Source organism: Anabrus simplex, chromosome 2 (genome assembly GCF_040414725.1).
Source record: "Anabrus simplex isolate iqAnaSimp1 chromosome 2, ASM4041472v1, whole genome shotgun sequence".
NCBI classification, from domain to species: domain Eukaryota; kingdom Metazoa; phylum Arthropoda; class Insecta; order Orthoptera; family Tettigoniidae; genus Anabrus; species Anabrus simplex.
This window is the reverse complement of record NC_090266.1, coordinates 919,791,249-919,812,445: the sequence shown is the minus strand read 5'-3', so window position 1 is coordinate 919,812,445 and position 21,197 is coordinate 919,791,249. Positions and strand designations below refer to the sequence as shown.

Sequence of the window (21,197 nt, the reverse complement as noted above, 5' to 3'; positions counted from 1 at the left end):
GACACGGTAAAGACCTTAGGGTTGACTTGGCATCCATCCACGGACAAGTTTCAAATAAACTGTAACGCAAATTTGCAAGAGTTAAAGGGTGATAGGACGTTCACAAAGAGGATGGTGCTATCGGCGATATCCTTGATTTTTGACCCACTTGGATTTATAAGTACTGTAGTAATCAGATTCAAGGTTTTCATGCAACGTCTCTGGCAGGAAAGGTCAGGATGGGATGACCCTTTACCAGTCAACTTACTTCATGTGTGGTTGAAATTATATGACCAGATCCCTACGCTCAACAGCATCAAGGTCCCAAGGTGCGTTCTCGCTGACGGGAAAGTCAAGTCCATAGACATCCATGGTTTCTGCGATGCTTCACATCACACTTATGGTGCCTGTATTTACGCAAGGGCTGTAAACAACAAAGGTGACATTCTTATCAGATCGTTATACGCAAAATCGAGAGTCGCACCTTTAAAGCAAGTCTCAATATCTCGACTAGAATTGTGTGCCGCCTTACTGCTCTCCCATCTCCTGAAGAAAACACTTGCCTCTGTACACCTGTCATTCACTACGATACAGCTTTGGACCGACTATGATCGTACTAGCATGGTTAAATGCGTGCCCCACTAAATAGAAGACGTTAGTAGCAAACAGGGTTGCAGGAATTAAAAAAATTACTCCCTTGAATCACTGGTCTCATGTTAACTCACATGATAACCCAGCAGATCTTGTCTCGCGAGGCATTGAACCAACAGATATCAAGAACATGCTGTGGTGGCACGGTTCAGCCTGGCTATGCTTAGATCCCTCAGCTTGGCTGAAACGAGAAACTATCTCCGACCCTAACAAGATCCCAGATCAAAGAATATTAACTTCACTTGTTATTATGCAACACAACAACTCATTTCTAAACACATTCTCTTCGTTGAACCGACTACTCAGGACGATTAGCTATTGCCTCAGATTTGCTTCAAACTGCAGGAGAAAACCCGATGAATGTGACACGTCCCCATTAAGTCTCAAGAAATAAGTAATGCCCTCAATGTGTGTATCAAGGTTGTTCAAGCAATATCCCATCATGAAGAAATTTGATGCTTCGAGCAAGGAATGAACATTCACTCAGCTAGCAAAATTAGGAATTTCAGCCCGACTGTACAATGCATCATCTATCTCTTATGAAGCTAAACATCAACTGATAATGGAGTAGACCATGCAGCCAGCAATTCCATGCCGAATGTCAGGCGGCTGTTAATTAACCTGGCTCCCCTGGGGGGTGTCAACGGCTTCGAGCGGAGTATCTACCCCCAGGGAGGGTGATGGCCCTCAGTAGAGGAAATTCCACTGGAACCCATCTTGTTGGAGGGCTGCAGCTTCAACAGAACTGACTTGAGGCTCAAGAGAACTTCATGCGCCAAAAGGGCTCAAGATCAGATAGTCGCATGCGGAGCTGGAACAGTGGTACGGATGTGATACTGCGATGCGGAAGGCAACGGAAAACCACTGCATTATGAATTATTCCTAGTACAATCAACATGGTTGAAAACACAACAAACACGGCCCTCAGTCCCCGGCAGACCTTAGATGGTCAGAGGGCGCTTAGAATCTCCGAGTCAGCTATAAAGATTGAGACATAGAATGCACGAAGTATGTTTGAAATAGGAAAGATTGGTAATATCAGCCACAAAATGAAGAGGATGCACTTAGACATCCTGGGAATCAGTGAAATGCGTTGGCTAGGTTCGGGACAATGTACTACAGGCAAGCACATTGTATACTATGCTGGAAATGATTACACCAATCACCGTCAGGGGATGGCTGTTATCGTGTTGCAAGTTGTAAACTGTACTGTGTGAAACTTTGTACCATACTCAGATAGAAGAGCCCTACTGCAGCTCCAGGCCAGTCCAATCAATGTCAAAATCATACAAGTGTACGCACCCACCGCTGACAAAGACGATGTTGAGGTGGAGGAATTCTACAGTCAGGTCAAAAGTGTGTTGGACATCACAAAAAAACATGAGATGATCATTCTTGGAGACTTCAATGCAAAGATCGGAAAAGGCAGAGTCAGTAACACGGTCGGACCATTTGGTCTGGGCTTTAGGAACGAGAGGGGCAGTCGGCTAGTGCAGTTCAGCCAGGAAGAACTGCATCTTGTGCTTAATACTTGGTTCAAACTACCATCCAGGCGACTCTACACCTGGAAGTCACCTCAAGATACCGCAGAACACATCGTCTGAAACCAGATTGATTTCATTCTGGTGAACCAGCACTTCCGCAACAGTTGCGAATCAGTTAAAACCTACCCTTGAACAGACATTGGATCAGACCATAACCCTGTGGTGGCATGCATCCAACTGCGCTTTAAGACAGTTCGTACGACCACGAGATCTGTGAGGATAGACATCAGCAAGATCAAGAACGAAGAGATTCGTAAGATTCAGCATGACCTATCTAAAGGTTTCGATAAAATGAATGTTGATACAGGTACAGAAGTCTTGTGGACAAAAATGAAACAGATTCTAACAGGCACGGGGAAACAGCATTTAACACGTAATAAAAAGATCAAGAAACAACCGTGGATGACCAATCAGATACTGGAACTCTTGGATGAGCGGCAGAAATGGAAAAACCGAGAGATAAATAAATACAATCAAGTGCACAAAGAAATTAAGAGGAAGATTGTGGCTGCAAAAGAACAGTGGATGACAGAAAGATGTCAAGAGGTAGAAATCCTGCAGCAAAAGATTGACACTTTTGATCTACACAAAAAAAATAAAAATAAAGGAGTGCCTTGGGTTATATCGTAATAGAGGGCATCATGTTCTGGTGGATAAGAACAACCGCATTGTGACTGACATCACTGACAAACTAAGGGTCTGGAAGTCATATATAGAAGAACTGTTCAACGATGATAGACCTAACGAACATGGCATAAATGAGACAAACACAGATCCTGCCATTTTGAAGGACGAAGTGAGGTGTGTCATCTGCCAAACGAAGAATGGAAAGGCCCCTGGACCTGATGAAGTCCATGCAGAACTCTTCACACTCCTGGACGACAATGGTATCAGTATTCTGACAGCTATTAAACAAAATCTACTCAACTGGAATAATCCCAGAAGACTGGCTTAGGTCCACTTTTATCACTCTTCCTAAAAAGGCAAATGCCAGACGATGCGAAGAACACAGAACCATCAGTCTGATGAGCCATATCCTAAAGATATTCTTAAAATATAATTAATTGCAGAATCCGTGCATAGTGTGAAGAAGTGATAACTGAAACAGTTCGGATTCAGGAATGGTCTTGGGACAAGAGATGCACTTTTCTGTATTCAAGTACTTGTCCAGCGTTGCTTGGAAATGAACAAGGATGTCTATGAATGTTTCATAGACTACAAAAAGGCATTTGATAAAATCCAGCATGGGAAGTTGTTGGAAATTCTGCAGAACATCGGACTTGACGACCGAGATATTCGGATTATTGCCAACTTGTACTGGGGTCAGAAAGCAGCAGTCAAGATTGAGGGAAACCTGTCAGAAGAAATAGATATCCTCCGTGGCGTTCGTCAAGGCTATGTATTATCGCCTCTACTCTTCAATATTTATTCGGAGGCTATCCTTGCCGAAGCTCTGGAAGAACCGTCTACCATAGGCATCATTATCAGCGGGGAACGTCTAAACCACCTCCATTATGGTGACGACACGGTATTGCTAGCAGGCAACGTAGAAGAGCTTCAAGTATTATTAGACAAAGTGAATGCTGCTTGCAACAACAGAGGACTGAAGATAAATATTTATTAAGAAAACCCAGTTCATGGTCATCAGTAAACGGCAAGACCTCCACGTGCAGCTCACTCTCGACAATGAACCCATCGCTAGGGTTCACCAATACAAGTATCTAGGATGTTACCTCAACCAGAAATGGGACTGCAGCTAAGAAATATGAGTCGGCATTCAACTTGCAAGAAGCATCTTAGTGCAGATGAAGAAACTGCTCAACAACCGCAACCTACAACTAAACCTAAGGCTCCGTCTGGTCCAGGCCTACGTCTTCCCCACGTTACTTTATAGAATGGAAGGCTGGACACTTACTCAGGCCCTCTGTAAAAGACTGGAAGCATTCGAAATGTGGGTGTACAGATGGATGCTTCGCATTTCGTGGACAGACAGAATCCAGAATTCCGAGGTGTTGGATAGACTTGGAAAGAAGACTGAAGTCATGCTGACCATTAAAAGGCGGAAGCTGGAATACTTCGGCCATATAATGTGGAATGATAAGTACAAAATCCTGCAGCTTGTTATCCAAGGAAGAATAGAAGGACGTAGGAGTCCTGGTAGACGATGAACTCTATGGATGAAGAACCTCGTAGACTTATGGGTTGGACACGATGGCTCTGTTCCGTGTCGCTGTATCCAAATTCAAGATTGCCATGTTGACCGCCAACCTTCGCTAGAAGATGGCACATTAAGAACAAGAAGATATTACCTCCCGCACATCACCTCACGAAACTTATTATTTTATGTGAACATCAAAGATTACTCCACGCTGGACCCCAACTCCTAGCATCATCATTACATGGGAGATATTGGATTCCAAGAATTAGACAAGTTGTTAAAGGGTGCATTCATTCATTCTTGCCATGCTACAAATTAAAATCCACAACAAATCAACAGAAGATGGGAAATCTTTCCAAGGAAAGAATTGCCACTGCAAGACCATTCCTGAACATGGGGGTAGACTATGCTGGTCCATTTTTGATAACAATTGGAACACTGCGAAGCAAACGAACAGGCAAGGCCTACGTCGCCATCTTCACTTGCCTTGCCACAAGAGTTGCACATTTGGAAGTTGTCTCAGACCTTACAACGTATTCATTCATGGCCGCACTGTGACGTTTAACATAACGCAGAGGATGTCCAAATATCTATAGCAACAATGCGCGAAGGAACTGAAAGAACTGCAAGAATTTCTGCAAGATTCTGATCAAGAAAGAAATATTATCAAAGCTGCAACAACAAAGGGGATCGCCTGGCATTTCATTCCTTCATCAGCACCACATTTCGGTGGAGTTTGGGAGTCCATGGTGAAATTTTTCAAGTACCATCTGCGAAGAACTATGGGTTTGAAGAATTAACTACCCTTTCTCCTGAAATAGAGGCCTGCCTGAATTCTCGTCCTCTAACAAGACTCAGCGATGATCCTACAGACTTATCTTGTTTAATCCCATCTCACTTTTTAATTGGAGAACAAATTTCTGCACTTCCTGATCATGACCTTTTTTACTGTTCCATAAACAGACTTTCCAGATGGCAACATCTTCAAAAGACGACCCAGAACTTCTGGAAACAATGGCACAGGGAATATATTAATACTCTGCAGCAGCGTCACAAGTGGACAGATACATCCTAATCTTCGAATTGGAGATCCTGTGTTCAAAGGTGACAACCTATGCAGTGGCAAATGGGCATAATAGAGTCTGTTCATCCTGGTGAAGATAACGTTGTACGAGACGCCACTGTGAGAACAAGCTCCGGTACCATAAAACGACCCATCAAGAAGTTGTGTGTTTTGCCTGAGAATGAGAAAGAATACCAAAAGTGTTGAGTTACACAGTGATGTGATTTATACCTTTATGAACACTGACTATCTGTGTTATGCGTTTATTCCTGATGTGAATTATCTTCTTTCCTTCTTAAAAGGCCAGTGCCCTTTGGTGGCCAGTATGTTTGCAAAATTTTTACTTTTTCTTGTAAATATGTGTGTTTGTACATATATCAAACAGTTGAATGTTAATAAATATGGTGTTCGAAGATACATTCCTGTTACCTCCTCTACAAAAGCTTGGTTGTTTGCAATGTCACCATAAGGATTTCCTTTCTCGTTAAGATTTTCAGAATGTTACTTTCACCTTTCCAGTTATTCCCTGGGATCTTATGAGCGCAGTCTGATTTACCCAAAACACTTCATTTCCTTTTCCCCCTCCCTTTATAGATTCTTTATTACTGTCCAGAAAGGTTTCCTAGTGCTGGATGTAGCCTCTTCAGGTTATTATCAAACTCTTCCCAAGATGACTACTTGAATTCAGCAATTACTTCTTTCATTCTGCTTCATTCATTTACATGTATTTCCCTGCCTGCATCAATCCTTGTTTGGAGCCATTTCTGATATACCATTTTTACATTTGCAAGCTGCTATCACTTCATTATTCCACCAACATGTTTGTTTCCCCCCCCCTGCCACCTTTACATAACAGTTTTTTCCAGGCATTCCCTTGGTTTTCTACTACAGCATCCCTGTATGTCACCCATACTGTCTACATCCTGAATCTGCTTGCTGTCTATTGTTTGGAACTTTTCTCTAATCGTATCCATGTACTTTTGTCTAATATCCTCATCCTGGAGATTTTCTACCCTTATTTGTCTGCAGACCAATTTCACATTGTCTATCCCAGGTCTAGAGATACGAGTACTTAGTTCATTACAGGTCAGGCGTGGGTCTGCATCATAAAAAAAACTCAGAAAACCCACACAATCCAAACAGATTTTCTGAATTCTAAGTCTTATGATAAATAGTCTATTATGGATCTGGTGCCCCCTACTCTCCAATGTGTAGCAGAATGCCCTGTGCTTAAAGAATGTATTCATAACTGCTAATCCCATACTAGCACAGTAGTCCAGTAAACTTTGTTCCAACTAGCTTCCATGTCTTTCCTACATTTACACATCCTTCAGTTCTATTTCCAACTCCTATTGAAATTGCCCATTAGTACTATTCTATCCATGCTGTTGACCCTGGCTATGTCACCACTCAGTGATTCATAAAACTTGTCAACTTCATCCTCATCTGCACCCTCACATGGAGAGTAGATGAAGATAATTGTCATCCTAATTCCTCCAGTTGCCAGATTTACCCACATCATTTGGTCACTTACATGCCTAACAAACTATGTTGCGTGCAATAGTATTCCTGATGAACAGTCCTACCCCACACCCTGCCCTTCCCTGTTTAACACCTATTAAGAATACTTTATAATCTTTCTCTTTCTTGTTATCTTCCCTTACCTGAATATCATTAACTCTTAACACATCCAGACATCCTCTTTGCTGACTAAGCCAGTTCCACTTTCTTCGATACACCCCATTAATATTGATATCGCCACATCGAATTCCATTTTGTTCGCAAAATTGTTTCCATGGAGCCCCTCGACTGTCAAATGGAAGTGGGACTGTTACTCCCATAGGTTTGAGGCTTGCTTAAATTGTTCTGAGCCTGGTAAATTCTGTGATGCAGGATTCTATACTGCATTCACTTAGTCCCAGCAAGGATCTGTCCTCGAACAGGTTAGGGACCACCGATGGATTGTATATCATAGCCGCCTGAACACAAGGAGGGCCATGACTCAGAATATGTCCGAGATGCCCATTCCCATTGCACAGCAACTGGTATCAACTGTCAGGGCCACTTACTAGGCCACTCAACAGTTTCCAAACGTCCAGGAACTAGACACGACTACAGTAACCCACACTACAGACCATGAAATACAAAACTGTAAACCTTCCAACTTGTTATAATATAGATGTTGATTCCCATAGGGAAACTGAAATATTTGTCCCAAATGAGTAAATTTATAATACCAATATAGTTGGTCCGTTATTGGACATTATAAATTTTCCAGCTGGCAACCAGCAATGAGTTAGCTGGAAAATTTATAATGTCCAATAATGACCAACTATATTGGTATTCCAACTTGTTACCGTTAAGTGCAAGGGCCCCGTCCTAATGTAGTCTCTTTCATTCTCGACCTCTGTGGCGTACCCTGGAATGGCAAGATGAAGTTTTTCATACATACTATACAGGTAAATATGCAAAAAATCAGGCATTGTCTGCTCCAAGTTTCATTACCTCATATCAGCATGCACAAAAATAATGAAACTAGTTTCAGGCTGAATTTTAAACCAAACTATGACTCCACTTAATCAGTTACAAATAAAGCCGCACATGCCATTTACAAATATGTTGAGATGAGGGAAATGTTCCAACCATCTGTGTGTAGACACCATGTACACCAAGCCAGTGATGAGCCAGTCCAACATAGGGGAGGAGTAGAGAAAGAGGTGAACCCAGCTGGTTGAAGCAGACTTTATCGTTTAGCTATCCAGAGCTTCTTAGATGCAGAGAACCAACGACAAGATCACGCTGCCAATCCGAACATTCCATTACAGAAATATATCTCTTACTATATCAGCAAGTTTCCTGCACTCTACTGCACATATCGTGTCAACTTCTAAGTCTACATACGAAACAAAATACTAAGCATGAATCATCCCTGCATAACAACTTGAAAGTATCCTTATTTATTGCATTCAAGTTAAGAGTTCAAGGAGTGTGTTCAAAATGTGCTATTTCCAATTCCAAAGGGTAAGTCACTATTTCTTCCACATGCAGGTTGAATATTATCGATTGCCATGAGCAATCCAGACGAGGAAGATGTAATTCCTGGATACGAACCATGGGCCTTTTATTTTACGTTTCTTGTGCTTTTCCCACAACTTTCTTAAGGTGGAAATAGCACCTTTGGAGATAAATACATTGATTACATCCTCCACGTTGAGAAATACAGTAGATTTACATAAATACATTGATTACATCCTCCAGATTAAAAAATACAGCAGATTTACATACCTGTTGGCACGCTTGCTGCTGGTCTTCAATTTGGTGCTTCCAAACTTGGTCTGAGCAAAAGTGGCAGTGGTAAATGTTAGAGGAGCTGTGGATCGTGGGATGAACGAGGTAACTGGGCTGGGGGAACCCTTGTAAGTTGCTGCCAAAGGAGTGGGAGATGGAGCACTTGATGGTGCAACAACATTCGATGCAGCCACCACCATGGCCTGCTGTCCTCCAGCAGGAACTACGGACAACGGCTGCACCCGTACGGGCCCCACTATGGTGTAAGGAGAGCTTGGTTTGTTAGGGGACAAGCTGAGACCTCCCAGAGTAGAGCCTACTGCCTCTATTGGCCTGAAGCACTGGGCTTCAGGATTGAAAGTCTTCGTCACCTCCCGATCGGCCGACGAATCGTCGTGAGGATCTGCTAATTCACTGAACAGAACCTTTACGGCTCCCTTCTCCCCAATGCGGTAACTAACCTCTCCAGGATCAACCCAGACAGCCAACTCTTGCGGAAGATTTTCTAATACATCCTGTATTGGTACACCACTCTCTCGAGCTGCTTTTTCTAACACAGGATCGACGGGATCACCAGTCTTCAAACAACGAAATGCTGATCCCTTAAATGGTTTCTCAGGATACCAGTGTCCTTTAAATTTGTCCTTCAGTGCCTTTTCTAATTCTTCGCCAAAAATATTTACTCGTCGCCTTGGTAACTTGTTATAGAGGTATGAAATTACAAAATTCAGGGCCACTTGAACCTCTATATGCATCCTGTTCAGTGTCCGGCTATTCAGCAATTATGAAAAGTTGGATTCAAGAATATCAAATTTTGTGTTTTGAGATGCTGAACCACATGCACACTTTGTTTAGCTTCAGAAATCTTTGAACATCGACTCTTTGTATCTTCTCTTGATGCTTCAGTTGCAGTCTCGTTGAAGACTAACTCGAAGTTAACTGTAAAAGAAAAGGGAGAAATTTTTATTAATGTGAAGTGGAACTACTAACAGAATAGCAAAGATAAAAAGGAAATGTCATGTCGCCTGCCAAGAACATTAGTGACTATTCTGAAAAGGCAGTTTCAGTAACTGCCTGCAAAGCAGTTTTATAATTTCAATTTCCTTACAACTATTTGACTTCTTACACTGATTTCTGTTCTCTATAGCTAGAATACCTTTCAAATTGATATGTAAGCATTTTAATTCGAGTTATGTCACTACTGGGCAAGCACTGTATTCAAGAGGAGTACCATTTACCAAAAAGAAAAAAATGAAAACTATTATAAATATGTAGGAATCTATTATTTAAACAATTGATTAATTCAATGAAAAAGTAGCTTCTCAATAACAGAACAGGAACTAAACAATATTATATAAGGAAAATCAACTAAGGATTGTCAAAAGGTAGCAGGAAACCATCTCAGGTTTTGAATGGAAGTCGTTAACAATATTTTTGCATGACAACACCAAAGGAAGCAAGCTAATGGGAAGAAAATGTTTTAGTTATTTTAAAACACTTTTGTGCTATGTAATTTAGTCAGAGCAACATTAGGGTGTGCACAGAACTCTGAACCAATAATTTCAGAGTTTTATCACTTATGTCTTCAGCAGACAATGTTTCAAACTTTGTTCACAACACATTGAGTAGCTTATTGGTCACTTCACAAACTATGCTTCAGACATTTTTGCATGAAAAAACAAAAAAATGCAAATGTCACTTCGGCAATAATGAAAGACAAGGGGGTTAATACTTTTTCAGAGGAAGGGGCTTCCAAAAAAAATAAGGAGCAAACACAAATGCTATATTTTTAGTTATCAAGCAGATTTTATCTAATAAGTTTTCAAATATTTTTGAGAGGTACATTTTGGTTTAAGTGATCTAGTGAGTGATGCAGCAGTACTCAAAGAGTTCTATCATTTGTTTAAAAATGGAAACAAATTATTTACAATTATTAAAAGGTCTACAGGTTTGACACTTTCAAAAAATCTTTAACATCTTCATAACAAGAAAATATCTCTACATGTTTAATGAAAATTTATTATTTTCAATGAAAATTACGACATCAGTATGTCATGGCTTCAACTGCTACTTTCTCCCCTCCCCCCTCAATGACAGAGCTGGAAAGAGGGGAGGAGGTGTAGCAGCAATAGTCAAAACCAGTTTAAAGCCTAGGATAATTGCATGTTCAGATAGCGAATACAATAGACGACTGGTGTTCCTGCTCTTGGAAATAATCGTAGCCCATCAGAAATGTGCTGTCTGTGTGGTGTATAAGCCACCTGCGATTGGACATTTGGAGGACGTAGAGAATGCATTGTTACGTGTACTCCCGCAATATGAACATATAATTGTCATGGGCGACTAACACAGACACTGGAAACAACAATGCCGAATGTCGGCAGCTTTTAAGCACGACTACATCTTGCAATATGAGCATTTTGCAAACACTCCCTACTCACCACACCACCACGTCACACACGACAATCGACTTAATGATTGTCAAGAATACAGACAAAGTACTACAACACGGACAGACATCTGTACCAGGAATTTCGGCCCATGACCTAATATACATATCTTACTCAAAGACCCGAAAGACAAAGCAAGGACTATTACATTCAGAGATCTCTCTAAAATTGACTACAGTATGTTCACTGAAGACGCACTAGATGTTCCATGGCACCATATACTGACAGTCGATTACATTTACATTAAAGTAAACATATTTAATGAATATCTGACAGTGCTCTATGATCGACACGCCCCGCCGAAAACAGTATGGGTAACGCGAGCCCCAGCACCGTGGCTAAACTTAGAGCTAAAGGAGTTAATGGCAAAACGAGATGCCCCACATAGAAATTATAAGTGACAACCGACAAGACAATTTTGATGCATTTAAACGGCTACAAAGTAAAACATCGCAGGCAGTACGCAACGCTAGAATTAGACATGCACATACCCTGCTAAAACAAAATACTAGACCTGCTATGACTTGGAAAGAACTAAGACACATGGGAATAGGTAAACAAAGAGACGATCATCCTATTGACATATCCCTGGACTCCCTCAATACATATTTTACCACTCCCGGACACACCATTGACAGAGAAAGGAAACGTAGAACACTATACAGCAATTACAATTCCCCTGCACCTGACAGAGAAAAATTCTACTTTTCACATGTGACACCCTTGCAAGTTAAACAAGCCATGTTTAGAATAAAATCGAAGTCCAAAGGTATAGACAACATAGAAATAGAACTTAAGACAATTGACATAATTTTACCTACTATAACTCACATATTTAACCACTCACTAATGACTGGCATGTATTCCTCCTTATGGAAAGCTGCTGCTGTTGTCCCGCTCGCTAAAAAATTGCCGCCTGAAGACGTAACTGACTATAGACCTGTGAGCATATTATCGGTCCTTTCAAAAGGCCTAGAATTCATTGTACACCAACAAGTCTCCAAATACTTGCAAATACACAATATTCTTGATGAACACCAGTCTGGTTTTCGACGTAACCACAGCAGTAGTACTGCACTACTTAAGGTTACAGACGACATTCACAATGCGATGGACAAAAGACACGACTTCTCTAAAGCTTTCGACTCTGTGGACATAGACATACTACTTTCCAAATTATTCAAACTCCACTTCTCGACAAACAGTCTTCAGTGGATGAATTTATACCTCCATGGTCGTCTGCAGTGTGTAAGAAATAACAATAATGAATATTCATCCTGGCGATCCCTAGAGGTTGGTGTTCTACAGGGGTCTGTCCTAGGACCGCTTCTATTTTCTGTGTATATCAATGATATTACGTCGTCGGTAAACAGCTGCAGACACCACATGTACGCTGACAATATACAATTATACTTGCACTGTGAACCAGAAAGACTAACCGATGAAATTAAAAATGTCAATAGAGACAAGAAATCTAACTGGACTGACATGCATGGACTTAGATTAAATAACGTAAAATCTCAAGCTATAATAATTTCACATCCTCGGCTTTGTTCAAAAACTATAAGCAAATTCACTTTACCAAAACTCTACCTACAAAATTCACCCATTGATTTCAGTGAATCTGTCAAAGATCTCGGCGTTATGATAGACGAACATCTTTCTTGGAAGCAGCAGGTTACCAGCATCTCCAGGAAAGTATTTGCGACACTTAACTCACTTAGAAGATTCCGTAACATATTTTCTCCAGTATCAAAAGAACTCATTTGCACTCTGGTATTACCTCATTTCGACTACTCTGATGCCGTGTACAACGACCTGACCGCTACTCTTAACGACAAACTACAACGCGCGCAAAACGCCTGTGTTCGCTATATATGTGACCTATGTTACTTTGACCATGTTACACATGCCTACGATGAACTCGGTTGGCTAAAACTCAAACAGCGCGGTAATCTTCATGCTTTATACCTTCTTGGTCGAATACTCTCCTCATGCTCACCTCCCTACTTGTACAGTCAATTTCACCACCTCTCATCCAATCGCAGTTTTGGAACACAATCTCACTGTTATTACCAAGGATAATAGAAATTACTGTAGCTAATCATGTCATAATTGTGTAAATAATAATAATAATAATAATAATAATAATAATAATAATAATAATAATAATAATAATTATCATTATCATCATCATCATTCTCCTATTTTTTCCTATTTTTATTTTTTATTTTTTTATCATAATATTGTATTGTTTAGTAGTAGCAAGACGTTTCAATTTTAAGTTTATTTTAAGTTATTAAGTGTATTTATTTCAATTTTGCACATGTAAAAACTGAATTTTCTGGTTAGATGGAAGAGAGGGCCTAATGGCCTTAATCTTGCCAGACAAAATAAATCTATTGTATTGTATGTACAGACTTTGCCAATGCTATTCACTGTAGTGTGTAGTGTTAAACACCCAGACTCCAAGTCAAAGGCTGGGAATCTAACCCAGTACCCCTCACAGAGCTCACCATAAAGTCAAGACAGCAGACTTTGTTCTTATCTATATATTATATGTCAATTTCATTAATTTACAATTTACATTTATAAAGCTATGGATTTAAAAAATCACTGTACAAAATTATCATGTCAAATGCACCTCTTATGAGTCCATATTGAGCTCATGGCCTCTATACCACAGCTACACACGACTGTGAGGTAAAGGAAATCGCCCGAGGTGAAATTCAGAGCTCTGCTCTCGCTTGTTATGTTTTACTTCAGTAAATCTTGAATGCCTAACACCAGAATATCACAAGACAAGGAAACATTCACATTTATTTTACTGGCAAAGCAACACTACAGCAGCCATTAAGAAAAGAAAAACACTGAACGCAGCAAGATATGTCGCCTAGTTATCAGCAATGCCTGACTGCGCAATATGAACACACACGAGTGAAGCCATGAAAACTGAATTGCCTATTATAATTACAAACAGAAATTGCCACTGATAAACAGCCTAATCCCCTGAATAATGTCCAGACTTTTATAAGGCACTTCAGCCAAACAAACGACAATGACTAGAAATGGGGATTCGGGATAGGATCATTAAATGAAAAACAAGAGCAATATAGTACTGAAGATCCTTTATCATACATATTTACACTGTTTACACAGTATTAGCATGATGAATGAAGGGCAATATTTACACAAGATCACAGTCCTTTAAACAATACAATCTTATTACTGTGTTGCCTGAAACCACGTCTTTCTGAATCACTTCTGTGTATTAAGACTGGCCATATGTTTTAAGTCTTATTTGATAATACACACGACTTATAAGTTTAACAAGTTGAACCCCGTAATTACCTTCACATGCTACGAAGGCTGATGAAATATAAACTGAAATTTGAACGCACTGCTGCTGTTAGTGAGCATTCTGAGCCGGGGCTTTGCCAGGATGTTCGTGGGGGTGTCTGGAGAAGGGTTTTGCACACGTGAACAATGGTGGAGAGCTGGGCTGCTTCAGTATGCCACGAGTGAGCAAGAGGTACACACGTCTGTTGCGCAATGCATCATTATAAAATTTCTTGCAAAAAAAGGGCACCAGACTTTCCGAAATTTTGATACTGCTCCGCGCACAGTTTGGGGAAGAAACACTTTCGCAGACTTAGTGTATAAGAAAGTTAAAAAATTTGTGGCAGGAAGAAAAGCTATGGAAAATGAACCTCATGAAAGGAGACCATGGACAAGCATCACTGTAGACAACATTGTTGCGATTCGTGACATTATTGGCGAAGATGAAGGAATAAAAACTACGCAAATTGTTTAGCCATAGGAATAAGTTACGGAAAGTTCAAACCATCATCTGAGATGAACTCCGTTTCAGAAAATTGTCTGCCTGGTGGGTTCCTCATCTCCTCAACCAGGAACAAAAACTTTACACTAGGAAGTTTGTCAGAGACTCCTGCATCGCTACGAGGAGGAAGGAGAGGATTTCTTGAGTCTTATTGTGACTTGTGATGAAACTTGGGTGCATCATTCATTACACCCCAGAGTCAAGGCAAACAAGTATGGAGTGGTGGCAAAGAGATGAAGCAGGTCCGGTCAAGGCCAAAACATGCTCGTCTGCTGGAAAGGTGCTTGCAACAGTTTTCTGGGACTCCGTGGGGGTTTTGCTGGTGAATTTCTTTCAGGAACAAAGGACAATTAATGCAGCCTATTACCGTTGCCTTTTTGGATGAAACAAAAGCTGCGTATCGCAAGAAGTGGCAGCCAATCCAAAACTACATTCTTCTCCATGAAAATGCAAGGCCGCATACTTACGCTTTAACGCGGGGAGAAAATTTGGAGGAAACTCATTGAACACCTCTAGAACACACTCCGTAATGGCCAGATTTATCGCTCTGTGACGAACATTTGTTTGGACCACTGAAACAAGACCTAGGAGGACAGCGGTTCGATGATGATGCAAGTGTAGAAGTGTGTGTGCGCAACTGGCTATGCACACTTCCCTCTTTCTATCAGGACGGCATCAAGAAACTTACCAATCCAATGGAGAAAATTTGTATCGAAGGCAGGACACTACGTGTTATTTTGATTGATGCAATACATTTTAAAAAACAATTCCCATTTATATTTTATCCGCCCTTGTACACCAGTCACATGATGAACTGCCAATGTTTGAAATATTGCCAACCTTTCATAAAAATTTTAATTAATGGCATTACACTGCAATAAAACATCAAGCTTCTATTATTACTTATGGAATATCCCTTTGTTCCAGAAACAAACAACCTGAATATTTTTTCACAAATAGTAAGCACTTTCACTACATCATCAGATGGTTTAATTAACCCACCCCTATTCTTGCCCTCCAAGGAAGAATAACTTGCAGAAACTGAGTAACAACTATGGTCGTGCAATTCAGGTGGTGTTGTAGTCCAGAGTAATGCACTTAAACAAGTTTCACAATCCAGTTTAGGCTACAACTGCCTTATTATATAACCATCAATAAAATAAGAAATTGCTTCTTTGTAAACTGTCATAGTTACAGGGGATTTCAAATGCTTCCTGAGATTGTTCAGTTCAGAAAATTTTGAAGATCTCTATTTTAACTGAATGAAAGCATTATCTGAATCTGCACTGAAAGTCCAACAGTTAGAATACCTTGAGGGCAAAATGACATTCCTACCTAAAATTCTTGTCAAACTTTCCTTCAACTGAACAACATCAGGGTTGTTATTGAAACCATTCTTGCCCCCGATACATGAAAACAAGACCATAGTTCAAGATGGTCTTGTGAGAATCTAAGTTAGCAAGTAGCTAAATCTGTCATTTTCTTTTGTCAGTAAATCTAATGCTAACGATCTGAGACTCAGAAGAAACAACAAATCCCCGTATAAACATTTTCCTTCTGCTGGTGTTGAGGGTTCTTTCAAAATAAATGCTAGTTTGTTTGAGTTTGTGAAGGCATCAGAACGACGCCAGGACAGCACTGTACAGAACCCATCCAATTTCCCAACGAATTTGATGCAAACATGAAAATCTGTCACAGACCTACTCCAGAAAATTTACTGTGCAAAACAGCTGCAGAATGTTCATTAATAAGATTATCATCTTTCAGTTTAAAATTAAATCATTACAGTGCTTAATTTTTGATGATTTGTGCTGTACCTTTCATTGAAGACTCTTGATCTGCTTCTTAAGTGCCTTCTTGTTTGGAGAGAGCTGGGAGTTTTGTTGAATTTTTATAGTGCCATAATTGCAATCAGCAATACAAGAAGGGCCCGGTTGAGGCTCTGAATTGAGGTTATGCTCAAAAGGTGGAGACCTACTTCTGTGCCACGATACTTTTCTTTTTCATGAGATTTCAAGTGTCCTGGAAATTTGAACATACTTGGAACTGCATTTCTTAACAGCAAGCATTTTCCATCATAAGGCTCTGGTTCATAATCATTGGGTACTACAAAATATATGACGGTACTTGTTGGGCACAAATCCTTTCATCATGACAGTGATAACCCGCCTTTTCAATAACTCTTATTATTCAATGGCAATATGTATTTAAAGAACAATTCAATAATAATAATAATAATAATAATAATAATAATAATAATAATGGTTCATGGTGTGGGTTACCGTAGTCACGTCCTAGTTCGTGAACCATGGGCAGTGGCTGAGTGGCCAAGTAAGTGGTCCTGAAAGTCTGAATACCAGTTGCTATGGAATGGGACTGGGCATCTTGGACATATTCTGAGTCGTGGCCCTCCTTGTGCTCAGGCGGCTAGGACTACACAATCCACCGGTGGTCCACAACCCGTTAGAGGAGAGATCCACACTTGGACTATGTGTAAGTACGGTAGCATCCTGCTTCATGAATTTATCGAGCTCAGAACATGTTGAGCAAGCCACGGACCTATGGGAGTAATGGAGTCCCACTCCCATTTGACAGGCAAGGGACTCCTTGGAAACAACTTGGCAAACAAAATGGAATTCGATGGGGAGCTATCAATATTAATGGGGCTTATGGGAGAACGTAGAACTGGCTGAGTCAGCTAAGAGGATGCATCTGAATGTGCTAGGAGTAAGTGATATTCAGCTAAGGGGAGATAGCGAGGAAGAGATAGGAGATTACAAAGTGTACTTGACGGGTGTTAAAAAGGGAAGTGCAGAGTCTTGGGTAGGGATGTTATCAGGAATACCATTGCACGCAACACAGTTTCTGTTAGGCACGTAAATGAGCGAATGATGTGGGTAGATTTGTCAGTTGGAGGAATTAGGACGAGAATTGTCTCAGTGTATCCACCATGTGAGGGTGCAGATGAGGATGAAGTTGACAAATTTTATGAAGCATTGAGTGACATCGTGGTCGGTGTCAACAGCAAGGATAGAATAGTGCTAATGGGCGATTTCAATGTGAGAGTTTGAAATAGAACTGAAGGATACAAAAGGGCGATTGGTAAATATGAGGAAGATATCGAAGCTAATGGGAATGGGAAGCGTTTGCGGTACTTCTGTGCTCGTATAGGTTTAGCAGTTACGAATACATTCTTGAAGCATAAGGCTATTCACCACTACACACGGGAGGTTAGGGGTACCAGATCCATAATAGACTATATCTTAACTGACTTCAAACCGGGCGAGTTGGCCGTGCGCGTAGAGGCAAGCGGCTGTGAGCTTGCATCCGGGAGATAGTAGGTTCGAATCCCACTATCGGCAGCCCTGAAAATGGTTTTCCGTGGTTTCCCATTTTCACACCAGGCAAATGCTGGGGCTGTACCTTAATTAAGGCCACGGCCGCTTCCTTCCTACTCCTAGGCCTTTCCTATCCCATCGTCGCCATAAGACCTATCTGTGTCGGTGCGACGTAAAGCCCATAGCAAAAAAAAAAAAAAAACTGACTTCAAATTCAGGAAATCTGTTAGGAATGTACAAGTTTTCAAGGGATTTTTTGGTGATACAGACCACCATCTGATCTGTAGTGAACTAAGTATCTCTAGGCCTAGGGTAGAGAAAGTGAAATCTGTTTGCAAACAAATAAGGGTAGAAAATCTCCAGGACGAGGAAATTAGAAGTACACGGAAATGCTTAGTGAGAAGTTTCGAACAGTAGACAGTAAGCAGGTTCAGGATATAGAAAGAAAATGGGTGGCATACAGGGATGCTGTAGTAGAAACAGCAAGGGAATGCCTAGGAACAACTGTGTGTACAGATGGGAAAAAGTAAACATCTTGGTGGAATGATGAAGTGAGAGCAGCTTTTAAACTTATAAAGAAGGCTTGTCAGAAATGGCTCCAAACAAGGGCCGAGGCAGACAAGGATTTGTACGTATATGAAAGAAACAGAGCGAAACAAATAGTTGTTGAATCCAAAAAGAAGTTGTGGGAAGATTTTGGTAATAAGGCTAGGTCAAGCAGCAGGAAAACCCTTCTGGACAGTAATAAAGAATTTTAGGAAAAGAGGGGGAAAAAGGAAATTAAGTGCTTTGAGTAATTCAGGTGAGCTCAATAGATCCCAGGGAATCACTGGAGAGGTGAAGGGAATATTTTGAACATCTTAACGTAAAAGGAAATCTTCCTGGTGGTGTTGCGAACAGCCAAGCTCATGGGGAGGAAGAAAATTATGTTGGTGAAATTATGCTGGAGGAAGTGGAAAGGATGGAGAATAAACTCCATTTTTATAGAGCAGCAGGAATAGAGGAAATTAGACCTGAAATGGTGAAGTATAGTGGGAAGGCAGGGATGAAATTGCTTCATAGAATAGTAACATTAGCATGGAGTGTTGGTAAGGTACCTTCAGATTGGACAAAAGCAGGACATAATTGCACCTATCTATAAGCAAGGGAACAGGAAGGATTGCAACAACTATCGAGGTATCGCATTGATTAGTATACCAGGCAAAGTATTCACTGGCATCTTGGAAGGGAGGGTGCGATCAGTCGTCGAGAGGAAGTTGGATGGAAACCAGTGTTTCAGACCACAGAGAGGCTGTCAGGATCAGATTTTCAGTATGTGCCAGGTAATTGAAAAATGCTACAAGAGGAGTAGGCAATTGTGTTTATGTTTTGTAGATCTAGAGAAAGCATATGACAAGGTACCGAGGGAAAAGATGTTTGCTATACTGGGGGGACTATGGAATTAAAGGTAGATTATTAAAATCAAAGGCATTTTATGTTGACAACTGGGCTACAGTGAGAATTGATGGTAGAATGAGTTCTTGGTTCAGGGCACTTATGGGGGTTAGATAAGGCTGTAATCTTTCACCTTTGCTGTTCATAGTTTACATGGATCATCTGCTGAAAGGTATAAAATGGCAGAGAGGGATTCAGTTAGGTGGAAATGTAGTAAGCAGTCTGGCCTATGCTGACAACTTGGTCTTAATGGCAGATTGTGCCGAAAGCCTGCAGTCTAACATCTTGGAACTTGAAAATAGGTGCAATGAGTATGGTTTGAAAATGAACCTTTCGAAGACTAAACTGATGTCAGTGGGTAAGAAATTCAACAGAATTGAATGTCAGATTGGTGATACAAAGCTGGAACAGGTCGATAATTTCAAGTATTTACATTGTGTATTCTCCCAGGATGGTAATATAATAAGTGAGGTTGAATCAAGGTGTAGTAAAGCTAATGCAGTGAGCTCGCACTTGCGATCAACAGTATTCTGTAAGAAGGAAGTCAGCTCCCAGACGAAACTATCTTTACATCGATCTGTTTTCAGACCAACTTTGCTTTACGAGAGCGAAAGCTGGGTGGCCTCAGGATATCGTATTCATAAGTTAGAAGTAACAGACATGAGAATTATTGCTGGTACAAACAGGTGGGAACAATGGCAGGAGGGTACCTACTCTGAATGAGGAGATAAAAGGCTGATTTAGGAATGAACTGGATGAAGCTGTACGGTACGCATAAACCGGCTTCGGTGGTGGAGTCATGTGAGGCGAATGGAGGAGGATAGGTTACCTAGGAGAATAATGGACTCCATTATGGGGGGTAAGAGAAGTAGAGGTAGACCAAGACGACGAAGGTTAGACAGTTTCTAACGATTTAAAGATAAGAGGTATACTGTAGAACTAAATGAGGCCACAACACTAGTTGCAAAGAGGATTGTGGCGACGTTCAGTAAATTCACAGAGGCTTGCAGACTGAACGCTGAAAGGCATAACAGTCTATAATAATTATGTACGTATGTATAATAATAATAATAATAATAATAATAATAATAATAATAATAATAATAATAATAATAATAATTTACTCTGATTGGTGTTTGGACGTTGCTATGTTGAAGTTTCAAGAGAATTCTCTATGTAATCCTAGATTGAAATATAGAATCCATTCGCCATAATAGGTGATAGTAGTGCCATTTGCTGCATACAGTTGCTCTTTTTGCCACTTCAGAGAAGAATAACTGGTATGCGAGCCCCTGAAACTCGAAGGAATTTATGGCCTGTTGCCTTATCAGTGTTAAACAGCAGCAAGACTATGTTTTTATCACCTACCGCATTCCGTTAAGAGTGAGCTAGTTTTCCGGAGTGCTGGTATTATTGTTGGTGGAAGGGTGGTATGAACAGGGTTTAGTGTA

General features: G+C 40.6%; 1 protein-coding gene across 2 annotated transcripts in view; it reads right to left on the bottom strand.

The window, feature by feature from the left end:
• LOC136864554 (protein Tob1) overlaps positions 1–21,197 on the bottom strand; it is a 148,611-nt gene that overhangs the window by 24,141 nt on the left and 103,273 nt on the right. For both annotated transcript variants that reach the window (XM_067141692.2, XM_067141693.2), the window contains one exon: positions 8,681–9,622. In XM_067141692.2, the coding sequence (XP_066997793.2) occupies positions 8,681–9,438 (758 nt within the window). In that variant the 5' untranslated portion in view covers positions 9,439–9,622. The remainder of the gene's footprint in view (positions 1–8,680; positions 9,623–21,197) is intronic.